At 45.5% G+C, this 13,447-nt stretch overlaps 1 protein-coding gene across 1 annotated transcript in view; it reads left to right on the forward strand.

The window, feature by feature from the left end:
* The window catches only part of MAP3K2 (mitogen-activated protein kinase kinase kinase 2), a 404,520-nt gene that overhangs the window by 153,294 nt on the left and 237,779 nt on the right, over nucleotides 1-13,447 (forward strand). The window contains exons 7-8 of the mRNA XM_078679280.1: nucleotides 495-594; nucleotides 9,502-9,632. Coding sequence (XP_078535406.1) covers nucleotides 495-594; nucleotides 9,502-9,632 — 231 coding nt within the window. The remainder of the gene's footprint in view (nucleotides 1-494; nucleotides 595-9,501; nucleotides 9,633-13,447) is intronic.

A 13,447-nucleotide genomic window follows, 5' to 3' on the forward strand; every position in this document is an offset into this window, starting at 1 on the left:
GTTCCTATTCCGCTCCCATTTAGTGGTATTTGTGTTACATAAGCAGAAGTGTAACCATATGTTGTTGTGTGTAAATAAAATAACTATCCTGTGTCCCAGGAATCGAATGTTTTAGGGAGAGGGGGGCGAGTGTCTTGTCAGTTGCAACTGCTCTATTCGAGCGTATATTTGTATAATGTATAATATTCAAGTGCTGATGAACGATGAACTCTCTATTCACAATACCAGTGCAGTTTAAATTTGCTGGCTATGCGAATGCAAATGTGAAAGCACAAATGTGCATGGAAATTAAAATTTGTAAGTGTTTATGTTGCAAGCTTTTAAGAGTAAAGGCAAAATGGGTTAATAAAAATAAGGGCACGTCCCTATCCTCTCATGATAATCAAGGCATTACTTCAGTGCATTGTGGCAAGCTCCTTATGTTACAAAGCAGACTACATTGCAGACTTTCCTTTGAATACTTGTCTCATTATAAACCTTTGTCTTTTCCACAGAGCTCCACTCTTTGCAACATAGACCCCTTGCCATCCCTTGAAGATTTGGATAATGTTGTATTTGCAGGGATGGATAAAAATAATAGGATTCCAATAACGGGTAAGATAAGGATTAAATCTTAGGTTGTGCCACAATTGCATATCTTTGTATCTGTGCTTGAGGATATATTTGTCGAACAACCTAGCCTGCATGAATAGGCTGAAAAATACCTATACCGTATTATTGTGGTATGTGTTGCCTGTCTTTATTTATTATATTTATTTGTACATTGTGTCCTATGAGCTGCTTTTGCTGTAGTGTGTGTTATGTGTCTGTTCTCAAGTGTAACTCTAGTTTTCCACTAAGACAGGCATGTGCAAAAGCCAATTTTCTTAGGCCTGTTATAAGGAAAAATCCATGAAGTTTATTAAAGAAAGCCGCATCGTAAATTAGGAGTGCTAGGAAAACAATAAGAGATGCCCTACTTAACACAATGTTGGAAGTATGGAGAATTACTACTTCCGGATTCTCTCTGTACATTGTGTAAGCCTATGAGCCACAGAATATATAGCTATATAGCAGGAGGATAAAGTGATATAATGGAAGTTGCGTTCTCTCAAACTACAGCCCAGATCCCCACTTTCCCACCCAAACTCTAACCGGATTGTTTTCCTACTGAGCACAACTATAACAACAACAGTTATAAGATGCGGTTACTAAAATCTGTGCCTCTTCCATCCACTTCCCAACAAGCTCCATCTATTTGGGGAATAAATGTAAAACTTGAGTTTCAAACCAGGTCTGGAAGAATGAGACTGAGAAGTCTTTTGCTTTCATTCTTGTGGCATATGATTGTGATTGTACAGGAAGAACATTTGTCCAGTATTGATATTATATTAATCATGATTCAATTATACATGACTAAAGACCTTCTGCACATTAAGAGTGGACCTCCTCTTCGGAAAAACTTTCTGATAGTATCTTGGCCAAGTCCCGAAAATAGGGACCTTAAGTAGGTATTGTGGACTTGAGCAGTTTCTAAAGAGACTGATTATAAACACAGGCAGAAAATCCAGAGACCGCATTTGAAACTAAGTTGTGTGCATTTTTACTGTAAAATTTCGTATGTTTGAAAAATATTTAATGTTTCTGGAAAAAGCTCTATTAGTCATAGCAGTTGTTCTCTTTTCATATACCTTTGCGAATGACATGAAATACTGGTGTCAGTCTGTGAAAAGTGCAAAGAGAGATGCCTCTTAAGATACAGTTAAATAGGTTACAGGCAAAACTCAATCCCCCATTATAAATCAAAACAGTTCATTATCTTGGAGATTACTCATGAAAACGAAGATTGCTGTCAAAGACACAGCATTGTCAAAGTAAGGGTCACATAGTTCCATCCGTAACACAAAATAGTATTTTAGTTGTGAAGCATCGGTTAACAAAATTACCTCTGAATAAATGCATAGACTTGAATTGGAACCTCTGATGCATACATGTATGGAAGATCGGTAGCAATCGGTTGTTTTAAGATAATAGAAAATCATGAGGTAAAGAGTTAAAGATTTTTTTTTTTTTAAATAAATGTAATGTTTGTTAACTTCCACTGATCTGGCTAGCTTCCAAAAGTCTAGAAATGGCTTCCTCTGGAAGTTTGGATTCATTTGTAGAAGAAAGTGCCCAAAGGATTGTGTCCCCATAGTCACCGATGGCGTCGTTCCATGATGAAGCAGGGAGGAGCCTGTGACAATATCACACTAATCATTTCAGGCTTACTTTGGCTTCCTATTGTACCAAAAGTGTCGTTTAATAAAAAGAAAATAAACAAAAAAAAATGACATTTAGTATTGGATAACTAACCTACAAAGCTCTTCATCTGAGGACACCATCAAATTTTGCCACTTTCCTCTACATCTGTGGGAGTCAATAAGGTCTTAGAAGTAGGAACTAAATTCTCAGGGTATAAAGCCCACAGCGAATCCTTTTCAGGAACAGCTTCTACTTTCTGGAACTTATTGCTGGCAGATGTAAGGACCGAACATTTGCTTATATCATTCAGGTGGCACCTCAGATCATTTATTTTGGACACATTCCCTGAAATAGAAAGGTTCGAGGCATGTGGGCTGCTAAATTCATATCTTAGCATTAGATCGCCGCCTAGTGTTGGGTCCGGATGATCGCACATTGTTGTCCTGGAAGAGTCTTCGAAGTATCCTGAGATAGGTGGCTCCTCCCCTGGACTACAGTGCGCATGGGCATCGGCTCCATCCCCAGATTGTTTTTTTCCGCCATTGGGTTCGGATGCGGTCTCGACTTCTCTCTGTCGAAACCGAGTAAAACTGATTTTTTAAGGCCAAAAGGTCTTGTATTTTATAGCGTCGGTATTGTTTGCGCACGGTCTCGAGTTCTTCCAACTCTTGGAGTCGGATTCAGCGGAGTTTTTCACTCTTCGGACGTCGAGGCCTTCTCATCGCGACACGACCGTAACTTTCCAGCATGGAGCGGAGTCCGTTTAAGTACTGTCCGCTCTGTGGGTCTAAGTACCCACATATAGACCTGCACCCGGTCTGCAACAAATGCCTTTCACCGGACCATGACGACGGCAAGTGCAAGGCTTGCGCTCAGTTCCGGTCTAAGAAGACTCTTAAGCTCCGGCGCGCGGTGCGCCTGGAGGCCAGACAAGCGGCCCCGGATCCAGAAAACATCTTCGACGACCAAGAAGAAGATGAACAGGGTCATCATCTCCAGATATCCCCACCCGAAACGGAGGTCGAGGCGGATCCGGTAGACGACGACGGAGTCGCGGGTCAAGGCCTTGAATACGTCGACGAGGTAGGGGACGTCGAAGAGATTTATGGGGCCGCGGAAGATAGCTCAGGGGACGAGCTATGCCCCGAAGGTTTTGAAGATCACAATCGGGTCACGGGATCGCCAGTCGGCCTTACCCAAGACCCCGTGCCGCAAGCCACGGCCCCGCAAGCCACGGCCCCGCCATCAGGCCCGGCCACGGACGTACTTGCTGAGCAGGCCACATCGAAACCGAAACCGAAACCTACGGTGTCGACTACACCTAAAATGGCCGACCCGAAAACGAAACCGAAACTTATGGACTCGAGCGTCCCTACAATGGCGGCCGGCCCACAGAAAACTACTGCACCCGCCGCCGCATCGGGTCCGTCGACCTCCGGTCCGCAGAAGTCGAAGAAGTCGGTCGATTCCAAAGGGTCTAAATCGGCGCAAGAGGAGGGATCCTCTACAAAGGGTGGTCGGCACGGATCAACCACGGCGACACCGTCTAAGCACGCCAAGGCCAGCGCCACGGCTCCGGTTACGCCTGGGACTCCGTTAGTCGGTCGCGTAGTGGACACGGAACCGACGCAGGCGCACGGATCGACAGCTGGCACATCTGCGCATCGATCCAAGGACTCTGGGTCAGCGACAACTGCATCGGCGTCCAAACCTAAGAAAGGCCACCGTGACGTCGGATCCGAGGGGAAGGTCAAGACATCCTCGTCTGCGCCAAAAGCCACTGTGAGTGAAGCGTCCCCCATCGCCGCTTCGCTACAGAGAATCAGGGACAGGGCCGCTGCTACGTCGGCTCCGTTGCCGTCGCCTCAGACGCCGAAGGACGCTCCGGCAAAGCCTAAGAGTAAGCTTCTCTTCCTTCTGCCGCCGAAAGAGGCTCCGAAGGCCTTTTCCACGAAATCGACGCCAAAGACGTCGGATTCTTCTACGGCAGGAGCACCTTCAGGTCGAGAACTCGAATCAGAGGACGATTCTGAGCACTTCATCGACGCCAACACAGGCAAATTAACCCTATACAAAAGGAGGATCACTTCAGAGCCTCTGGACTCCTATGTCATCCCACTAAAGAAGAAAAGGGTTCCTCAGGACGCTTCTAACCTCATAGAGCCTATCCAGCCTCCTCCTAGAAGAAGCCCTACTCCCTCACCAGACCAATCTGAGGGTGAGGGATATAATGAAGAGGACCAATACACCTTCCCCATCAATGAACCAGATGCACATCCAGATGCATATGATGACATTGGTGACCAAGGCACCCAGAGTGTGGGGCAAGACCCACAACCTTTCAGTGCACGTGCATCCCCAACAGAGGATTCTGCAGGTTTTCATGCACTAATTGAGAGGGCAGCTGCTAATCATGATGTGGACATGCATGCTGACCCGGTTGAAGAAGACTTTCTCTTTGACACCTTTTCAGTCTCTGAGAGAACTGTAAAGACACTGCCTATGCTCAAGGGAGTCCTCAAACATGCTGCGGACATCTTTAAAGAACCTACCAGGGCGAGAGTGGTCAATCCACGTATTGAAAAAAAGTACAGACCAGCACCTGCAGACCCTGCATACATTCGGGGACAGTTGCCGCTAGACTCCCTGGTGGTCGCCAATGCCCGCAAAAGGGCCAACTCCCAAACAACGGGTGAAGCTCCTCCCCCGGATAAGGAGTCCAAAGTGCTAGAGGCAGGGGGCAAAAGAGTAGCTGCACAGGCTGCCAACTTTTGGCGTATTTCTAATACACAAGCACTCTTAGCACGTTACGATAGGGCGCATTATGACACCCTAGAGCAGATTGTACAACACCTGCCTCCACAGTTTCAAGAGGGCACAAAACTGCTTATAGAGGAGGGGAAATTGATCTCCAACGCAGCCATCAAGTGTGCACTTGACGCCGCAGACACAGCAGCTAGGGCGATCAACACTAGCGTCATGCTGAGACGACAGGCTTGGCTCCGCATATCTGGGTTTAAACCTGATATTCAGACAACCATCCTTAATCAGCCAGTCAATCCAGATCGACTGTTTGGTCCAGATGTTGACACCACCCTCGAAAAGATAAAAAAGGACACAGAAACTGCTAAGTCCATGGGGGCCCTACAGTCACAACAGTTTCGTGGCAATAATTTTCGTCGCTCAGGTGCACGTGGAGTCACCAGAGGACAAATGGGTCAACAATCGCAATTCTCAAGAGGTGGAGCACAATCCTCGTTCACAAAAAAGAACAAGGGAGGTTACAGAAATAACAGCAACAGAGGTCGCGGCAGAGGAAACAACAACTCCCGCTCCTCTACCCCAAGCAAACAGTGACTCTCTGTCACTGCCCCCCGACCACTTAACACCTGTCGGGGGGAGACTGCAGCAGTTCCTGCCCGTCTGGAGAAACATCACCACAGACAGGTGGGTGCGACAACTAGTCCAGTATGGTTATTGCCTAGAGTTGAAATCCACTCCACCCAACATCCCGCCAAGGCAAAGGCCTATGTCCGCAGAGCACTTGAACTTATTGCAGCAGGAAGTAGTAGTGATGCTGCAAAAAGGCGCAATCGAGCTCGTGCCGGTGGAGGAGGAAGGCACAGGGGTATATTCCCTGTACTTCCTTATTCCAAAGAAGGACGGATCTCTCAGACCCATTCTAGATCTACGTCCCCTCAACCTGTACATACTATCAGAACATTTCCATATGCTTACACTGCAACAGATTCTTCCCTTGTTGAACCAAGGGGACTTCTTAGCAACCTTAGATCTCAAGGATGCTTATTTCCACATTCCACTACACCCGTCCCACAAGAAATACCTCAGGTTCACTATTCAAGGCAAGCATTACCAGTTCAAGGTCCTACCCTTCGGAGTCACCACAGCCCCAAGGGTGTTTACCAAGTGTCTGGCGACAGTAGCAGCGCACCTCAGGAGGCAGAACATCCATGTCTACCCCTACCTGGACGACTGGCTCGTTCAAGCCAAGTCGGAACAACAGTGCGCCGCGGACATGTCGACCACCATTCACCTCCTTCACAATCTAGGTTTCTCGTTGAACTACCCAAAGTCGCATCTTCAGCCGGCACATGTCCGGCAGTTTCTAGGTGCGACAATCAATACCCTGACGGCCATGGCTCAACCAAACCAAGTCAGGATAGACAGCATGCAGTCTCTAATCCAAAAGTTCAGACCACAACACTCGCTTCCAGCGAGAGTGTTCATGCAGTTGATAGGCATGATGGCCTCCTGCATCTTCATAGTCCCTCACGCACGGTTACATATGCGCCCGCTCCAGGAGTGCTTAGCAAATCAGTGGACACAGGCTCAGGGACAATTGACAGACCTAGTGTTGGTTACCAGTCGGGCTTACGACTCTCTGCATTGGTGGACTCCACACAACCTTTGCAAGGGCCGACTGTTCCAAGAGCCAGTGCCACAGATTATCCTGACAACGGACGCGTCTCTCCAGGGATGGGGAGCTCATCTGCTCACTTACACAGTGCAGGGACTATGGACGACGCAGCAACAGAAGATGCACATCAACTATCTGGAACTGATGGCAATCTTCATGGCGATCAAGTCCTTCATTGTACATCTGTGCAACAAGGTAGTGTTAGTCCGGACGGACAACATGACCGCGATGTACTACATTCAAAAGCAGGGAGGCACCCACTCGCCACAGCTGTCTCATCTGGCTCAGAGCATGTGGAAGTGGGCCATTCAGAGGAACATTTTCCTCATGGCAGAACACCTCCCGGGAAAGGACAATCAGATGGCGGATCTGCTCAGCAGGTACAGCCATCAAATGCACGAGTGGGAGATACACCCATCTGTCCTCCACCCGTACTTCCAGCAGTGGGGTCATCCGGAGATAGACCTGTTTGCCACAAAAGAAAACGCAAAATGCCAACACTTTGCCGCCAGGTTCCCTCACCCACAGTCGCAGGGGAATGCGATATGGATGAACTGGTCAGGCAAATTTGCGTACGCTTTTCCGCCAGCCCCTCTGATACCGCTGGTGGCAAGAAAGCTAAGGCAGCACGCGATGACTCTCATCCTAGTTGCTCCAACGTGGGCGCGCCAAGCATGGTACACCACGTTCCTCGAACTCTCAGTGGTGCCGCATCAAAGACTGCGCCTCACGCCCAGACTTTTGACGCAGAACCATGGAGAAATTCAGCATCCAGATCCGCAACAGCTCAACCTGGCGATCTGGCTCCTGAAGTCCTAGAGTTTGGATACCTTAACCTACCTCCGGAATGCATGGACATCATCAAGGAGGCAAGGAAGCCAACTACCAGAGCATGCTATGCTGCGAAATGGAAGCGTTTTGTCATTTACTGTACAGCCAATGACATCAACCCGCTAGATGCATCTATCCCTGACATCATTTGCTATCTGTTGCATCTTTACAAGTGCAATCTAGCGTACACTTCCATTCGGATACATCTATCCGCCATAGCGGCTTACCTTCAGAACAGGCAGCATCTCTCTGTCTTCAGAGTGCCTGCCATTAAAGCCTTTCTTGAAGGCCTGAAACGAGTCATTCCCCCAAGAACACCACCGGCTCCGGTGTGGAACCTCAATGTGGTCCTCACCAGACTGATGGGACCACCTTTTGAGCCACTGCACTCGTGTGAACTCCAGTTCCTAACGTGGAAAGTAGCTTTCCTAATAGCTATTACGTCACTGAGGCGTGTTAGTGAGCTACAAGCGCTCACAATCCAAGAGCCATTCATTCAGATTCATCCAAATAGGGTAGTGCTACGCACTAACCCCAAATTCCTTCCGAAGGTAATGTCACAGTTTCATCTCAACCAAACTATTGACTTGCCGGCATTCTTTCAAAACCCACAAACGGTGGCGGAAAGAATGCTCCATACCTTAGATGTACGGAGGGCGTTGATGTACTACATAGACAGGACACAACCCTTTAGAAAGACAAAACAACTTTTTGTTGCCTTCGCACCACAACACAAAGGCAACCCTATTTCCAAAGCAGGAATAGCCAGGTGGATTGTTAAGTGCATCCAGATATGTTATCAAAAGGCCAAGCGCACTTTAACGATACCCCCAAGGGCGCACTCCACACGCAAATTGGGGGCATCCATGGCTTTCCTAGGGAACATTCCTTTAGAGGATATTTGTAGAGCAGCCACGTGGGTTACACCACATACCTTTACAAAACACTACTGTGTTGATGTACATTCCAAGCAGCAAGCTGCTGTAGGACAAGCTGTTCTCAAAACACTTTTTCAGGTTTCTGCAGCTGGCACGGGCAACCGCCGCTGATGGAGGGACTGCTATGTATTCTATGCTAAGATATGAATTTAGCAGCCCACATGCCTCGAACTGAATATGCTACTTACCAGTATGCATCTGTTCTTGGCATGTAGGGCTGCTAACATTCATATCGCCCACCCTCCTCCCCGGTGCCTGTCGCAGCTGCAGATATACTATTGTATTCACTCATTAGCATGGACATCCTTTACACTTTTCACTCCATCTTCTGCCACAATGGCGAAAAACAATCTGGGGATGGAGCCGATGCCCATGCGCACTGTAGTCCAGGGGAGGAGCCACCTATCTCAGGATACTTCGAAGACTCTTCCAGGACAACAATGTGCGATCATCCGGACCCAACACTAGGCGGCGATCTAATGCTAAGATATGAATGTTAGCAGCCCTACATTGCCAAGAACAGATGCATACTGGTAAGTAGCATATTCATTATTCTGTTACTCTTGCTTCCCTCTTACCACTCTCCTTATATCTGTTTACTGACAGGGTACACTTTGATCTAGTGTAAAGTGCCCCAATTGTTTCTTAGTACAGGAGCACTATAAAGAACAGTTAACTAGAAATATGGCAGGGTGAACAGGATTATTTGTTACTGAAGACCTGCTCTTCATAACACCATTATCCTATTAAAGTGTATCTTTAGTTAGAAAAAAAAAGTCTGTCAAATATAAGAGCGAGTCGCTGTTAGGGTATGAGCTAATTTAAGAGAAACTGTGCAGATCTGTGTCCCCCTCTAAGCTCCTGGGAATCATTAAAATCTGCTAATTTGCTTCGTATCTCAGTATATAGCTCTAAGAGCCCTATTTTTCTAAATTCTATTTAGAGTATAGCATTGGTTCTGCTTGTATTTCCCGAACTTGTGTTATACAAAGTGAGATTGTGTGTTAAACACAATAAATTCTGACTTTTTGCAGCTCAAGAGCCTTGTTTGTCTTTACATTTGTTTTCCAGGTATTCAGACCAGAGACCGTAGTTCTCCACCCCCTGGCTACATTCCAGATGCGCAGCACCAGGTTGTTCGAAATGGATCTTTCACTAGTATCACCAGCGAGGGCGAGTTCATTCCAGAGAGCATGGACCAAGTAAGTTTTACAATCTTTTTTTTACTTTCACTTCTCCATTCCAGTCATGTAATACCGTTAGGATCGATTTGAGTATTAAGTAGATAGTCATTTCCAGCTGAATCATGTTTAATAGAATAGCCCCTCTGAATTGATTGTACATTCATCCACGTAGTGAGAAAAAGCATGCAAACAGATCAGATCTGCCAAATGCTTTGGGTGGATTCATGCCATCTCTCCTTTGCCATATTGTCATATAATACTGAATGCCACATTTAATAATATAACAGAAATAAGGTATAGGGCCTGTACTGGATTCCTAGCACAGAAACTATTCCAATAGATACTTCTAACTGTAGATTTCTCACCATGTGAAAATTCCCGAGGTGTCAGGCTGGATCTTGAAATTTTAGAGCAGTACTGCTGCGCACTGGTAGGTGGCATTGTGGCTCTGTGCTGATGTTGTTCTACTCTGAACGTGACGAGCAGGGGCCTCTTATAAGCTCCACTTATGCCTGCTGACATCATTTCCTTTCTTTCAAGACCTTTAGGCGTGGATCCAGTGCAACCCCCTAGTCTTGTCAAAACCGTTTTTCAAAAATTTAAACAGTAGGGTTTACGCCGTGTAGGGACCTTCGCAATCAGATGTCGATGACGGGCCCTCAGAAAGGGAGTGTGTGGTGTCTTGGTTCAGAGTAAGGTTCCAGGGACTGACAGTTGCGCCCAGAGTAATCTGAAGGCCATATAGAACTGTGAGGCGAAGCTGTATGTCGCCAAACATCAGAAGAATCTATGCCATGACCTGGTCGAAGTCGAAAGGAAGGTCCCATAGCACATCGCCATTATGGTTGTAGTCTTGCGGTAAGTCCAAGAAAAAGCATAAGATATAGAAGTGGGAATAAGCTCCTCCCTACCATTTTGGTAATTCTGAGAGGACGTCCGCGTACCGCCAGGTCACTCTCCAGATCTTCATTGGAGCCAATCCTGAGCCTATTCCCGATCCACCCCTAACCTCTCGGTATTTTCAACGGTGTTGACGCAAATGAGGGCCTTTGGGGAGGCAATACTTATTTTTTTCCTCTTAACCAGTTTCCGCTGGCACACCTTCTGGCCCCAAAGATCTGCAGGGAGGTTCAGTTGATAGAGCGCGCAGATCACCCGGCCAATAATTTCACCATACACGTATCGGGCCCATATATATTTTCAATTTTATCATATACATTAATCGGGTGACCTTACACTCTACTACCAGTAACCCTGATTCCTTTCCTATTTATTTCTCGTCTACCCGACTTACCAATCCACCGTTTCGGGTACCTAATGACCACAATGGATCAGGGAGCTAGCTGTAAAAGAAAGGCAGGCAACACAATACCAACTCTATATTTTTTGTATTCGTAAATGACCAGTAACTCAGGAAGTTTAAAAGGTTTTATCTAGAATTCAGATTCAGAAAGCATACAGTTTATAACTAATAGGCAATCGATAATCAAGATAACAAAGAGCACATATCCATATATAAAATATATCAGGGCAACCATTTATGAGTCTAATGAAAGATAATAACAAGAAATATGCTAATCAGAACTTGCAGAGATGAACGTGAGTTGAATAACTATAGATGGGACAATCTTAGACACAAACTAGGATTTCACTACTGGGAAATACTTCAAAGTTGGATAAGAGGTTTTGGAAAAATCCTATACATCTATAGGTAGGGTAGAGAAAATGGAACATGCTATATTTCTAGGAATCTTACTTCAATTAACTCGAAAAGTGAAAATTATAAACCACATCTATATTTCATAAACAGTATGAAGAGTTGTACTTAAAGGAAGGGTAACATAGGAACATGCTAGAAACAGTAATGTATGAGCTTTCATTCAGTAGCTTTGCAAAAGCATGGAAAAATCAATTATGCGCAAAGGTGTGTCTTTATTAAAGCAAAAGACAGAACAATAGAAGGAGCAGTATAGAATTTTCAGCACTATATATTTACCTAGAATGGTGTGAAGACCAACCCTGGCCACGGATCAGTCAAGGACAGGAAAAACCCCAAGGAAAAACAGTCATCAAAGGGACAGCAGGTGCAGAATGGACACCCCAGGACAGGAAACCCAGATTAGGATCAGGACAGGACCACCATGGAACGACCAGCACCCGCAGTTTGGAAGCAACGTCTGCACTCCACCCTCTCTGCAGCTATCGGCCAGAACCACGATTGGGTTAGCGAATTCCCCAGTAAAGTGCTTCGCCAGTACTTAAGGTTTAGTAAAACCTCTTGAGTTTATGGATATTTCGGACAGAGTGCTCCGCAGCCCTCTGTATCAGTCACCTATTGAGTGCGTTGGGTCAGTGACAGGTCAGCTATTTGGACAAGTCGGACAATTTCTCTAGCTAAACCTAGGCTAGATATACTGTTTTCGGGTCAGTGTACCACCCCCCAAATGTTGCAAGTGTAAGAATCCCCAATTTCGATTGGTCCTCAAGTAGGATAGGTCAACACACCAATCATGTCTCACTTCTACAAGCTCACATTTACATATTCTGGAACCGCCTAATGATTTTGGGGTTCCCATGAGATATTCTTCAGAATACAATGAACAAATTACATTTGTATCAAATTCAGTACAGTTCTGCTCTACCCTGCTGGGTCGCAGGTCACTCTCTCAGGAGCATCTTGACTGTGGCTGCCAGCTGACTGAGTTCCACTGTTCAAGGTTGTCTTCTCTCTGCCAGGGTGACATGCGCAGTAGAGATTTTCAAGATGGCTCGAGTATCCCTTAGACCCTCAATATCGCGGTACATGAAAAGTAAGCGAAAACAAATTAAAACATAGAAATAAATGAATTCACTGTATACCATGAATAGCTACTCTATACCCCTTTTCTTAAAATATACTATTGCGTGAGAGATTAATGCAAACAGACAATAACATAAAACATTTGCGCAAGCTTCACCATGTGAGGACACAGACAGCCAATTTAAAAGCAAGTGTGCAAGCGCAAAGTTTCCCACCATAACTGCAAATACGTCACGTCACGTGAGTGTGACTAACGCATGCGCAGAAAGAAAACCCGCCAAGCAGCGGCCATTTTAGATACAAACGTTATTGAGTTAGTAAACACATATGCAAGCGTCTCTGGGACACCCCAAATGTCAGAATAAATGGAAATTAGTAAGACATAACAGGTTGAATTATATTGTTATAAGTTATTTGAGGTTCATGAATCCGAGCAAGTCGCGTAATATGCGAATCCTTGCTCCATCAATCCCCTCTTTGATGATATTTACTATCATCACAAACTAATGGAATCAGATGCCAACTTTTTCACACTTTGTTCATTTCAATCTCTTCCAACATTCGATTCAGTTTTTCCTTAACGTCTTTGTTAGGGTGAGAATTTTTCACCCTTTTGTAAATCTGAATATTCAGTTCCTCCAATTCAAGTTCATCCACACTCCTTTTCACACCTCTTTTATTCACAGTGTACTTCTTTTGGTGTTTGCGACATTTGCAACAGACAAATATGAGGAATATGATGAAACCTATTACTCCAATTGGCATCAGTACCTTAAACAAGAAACTTTTACCTAAATTAGAAAACCAATGACCTACATTGGAGAGACCATCAGTAAGTCTCTTCCAGGCACTGTCAACCTCCAGTGGTTTGAGTTCCTTTTCCAAATTAGTAATGTTCCTTACATACTTTTTAATTTGTACACTTTTGTCCGGTATGTAAGTGCAGCAATGTTGCGCTTTCAACATCCGGCAGACTCCGCCCTCTTTTGCTAATAAGGTGTCAAGAGCAAGTCTGTTCTGCAAAACCATAGAT

This window comes from Lissotriton helveticus, chromosome 3_1 (genome assembly GCF_964261635.1).
Source record: "Lissotriton helveticus chromosome 3_1, aLisHel1.1, whole genome shotgun sequence".
NCBI lineage: Eukaryota > Metazoa > Chordata > Amphibia > Caudata > Salamandridae > Lissotriton > Lissotriton helveticus.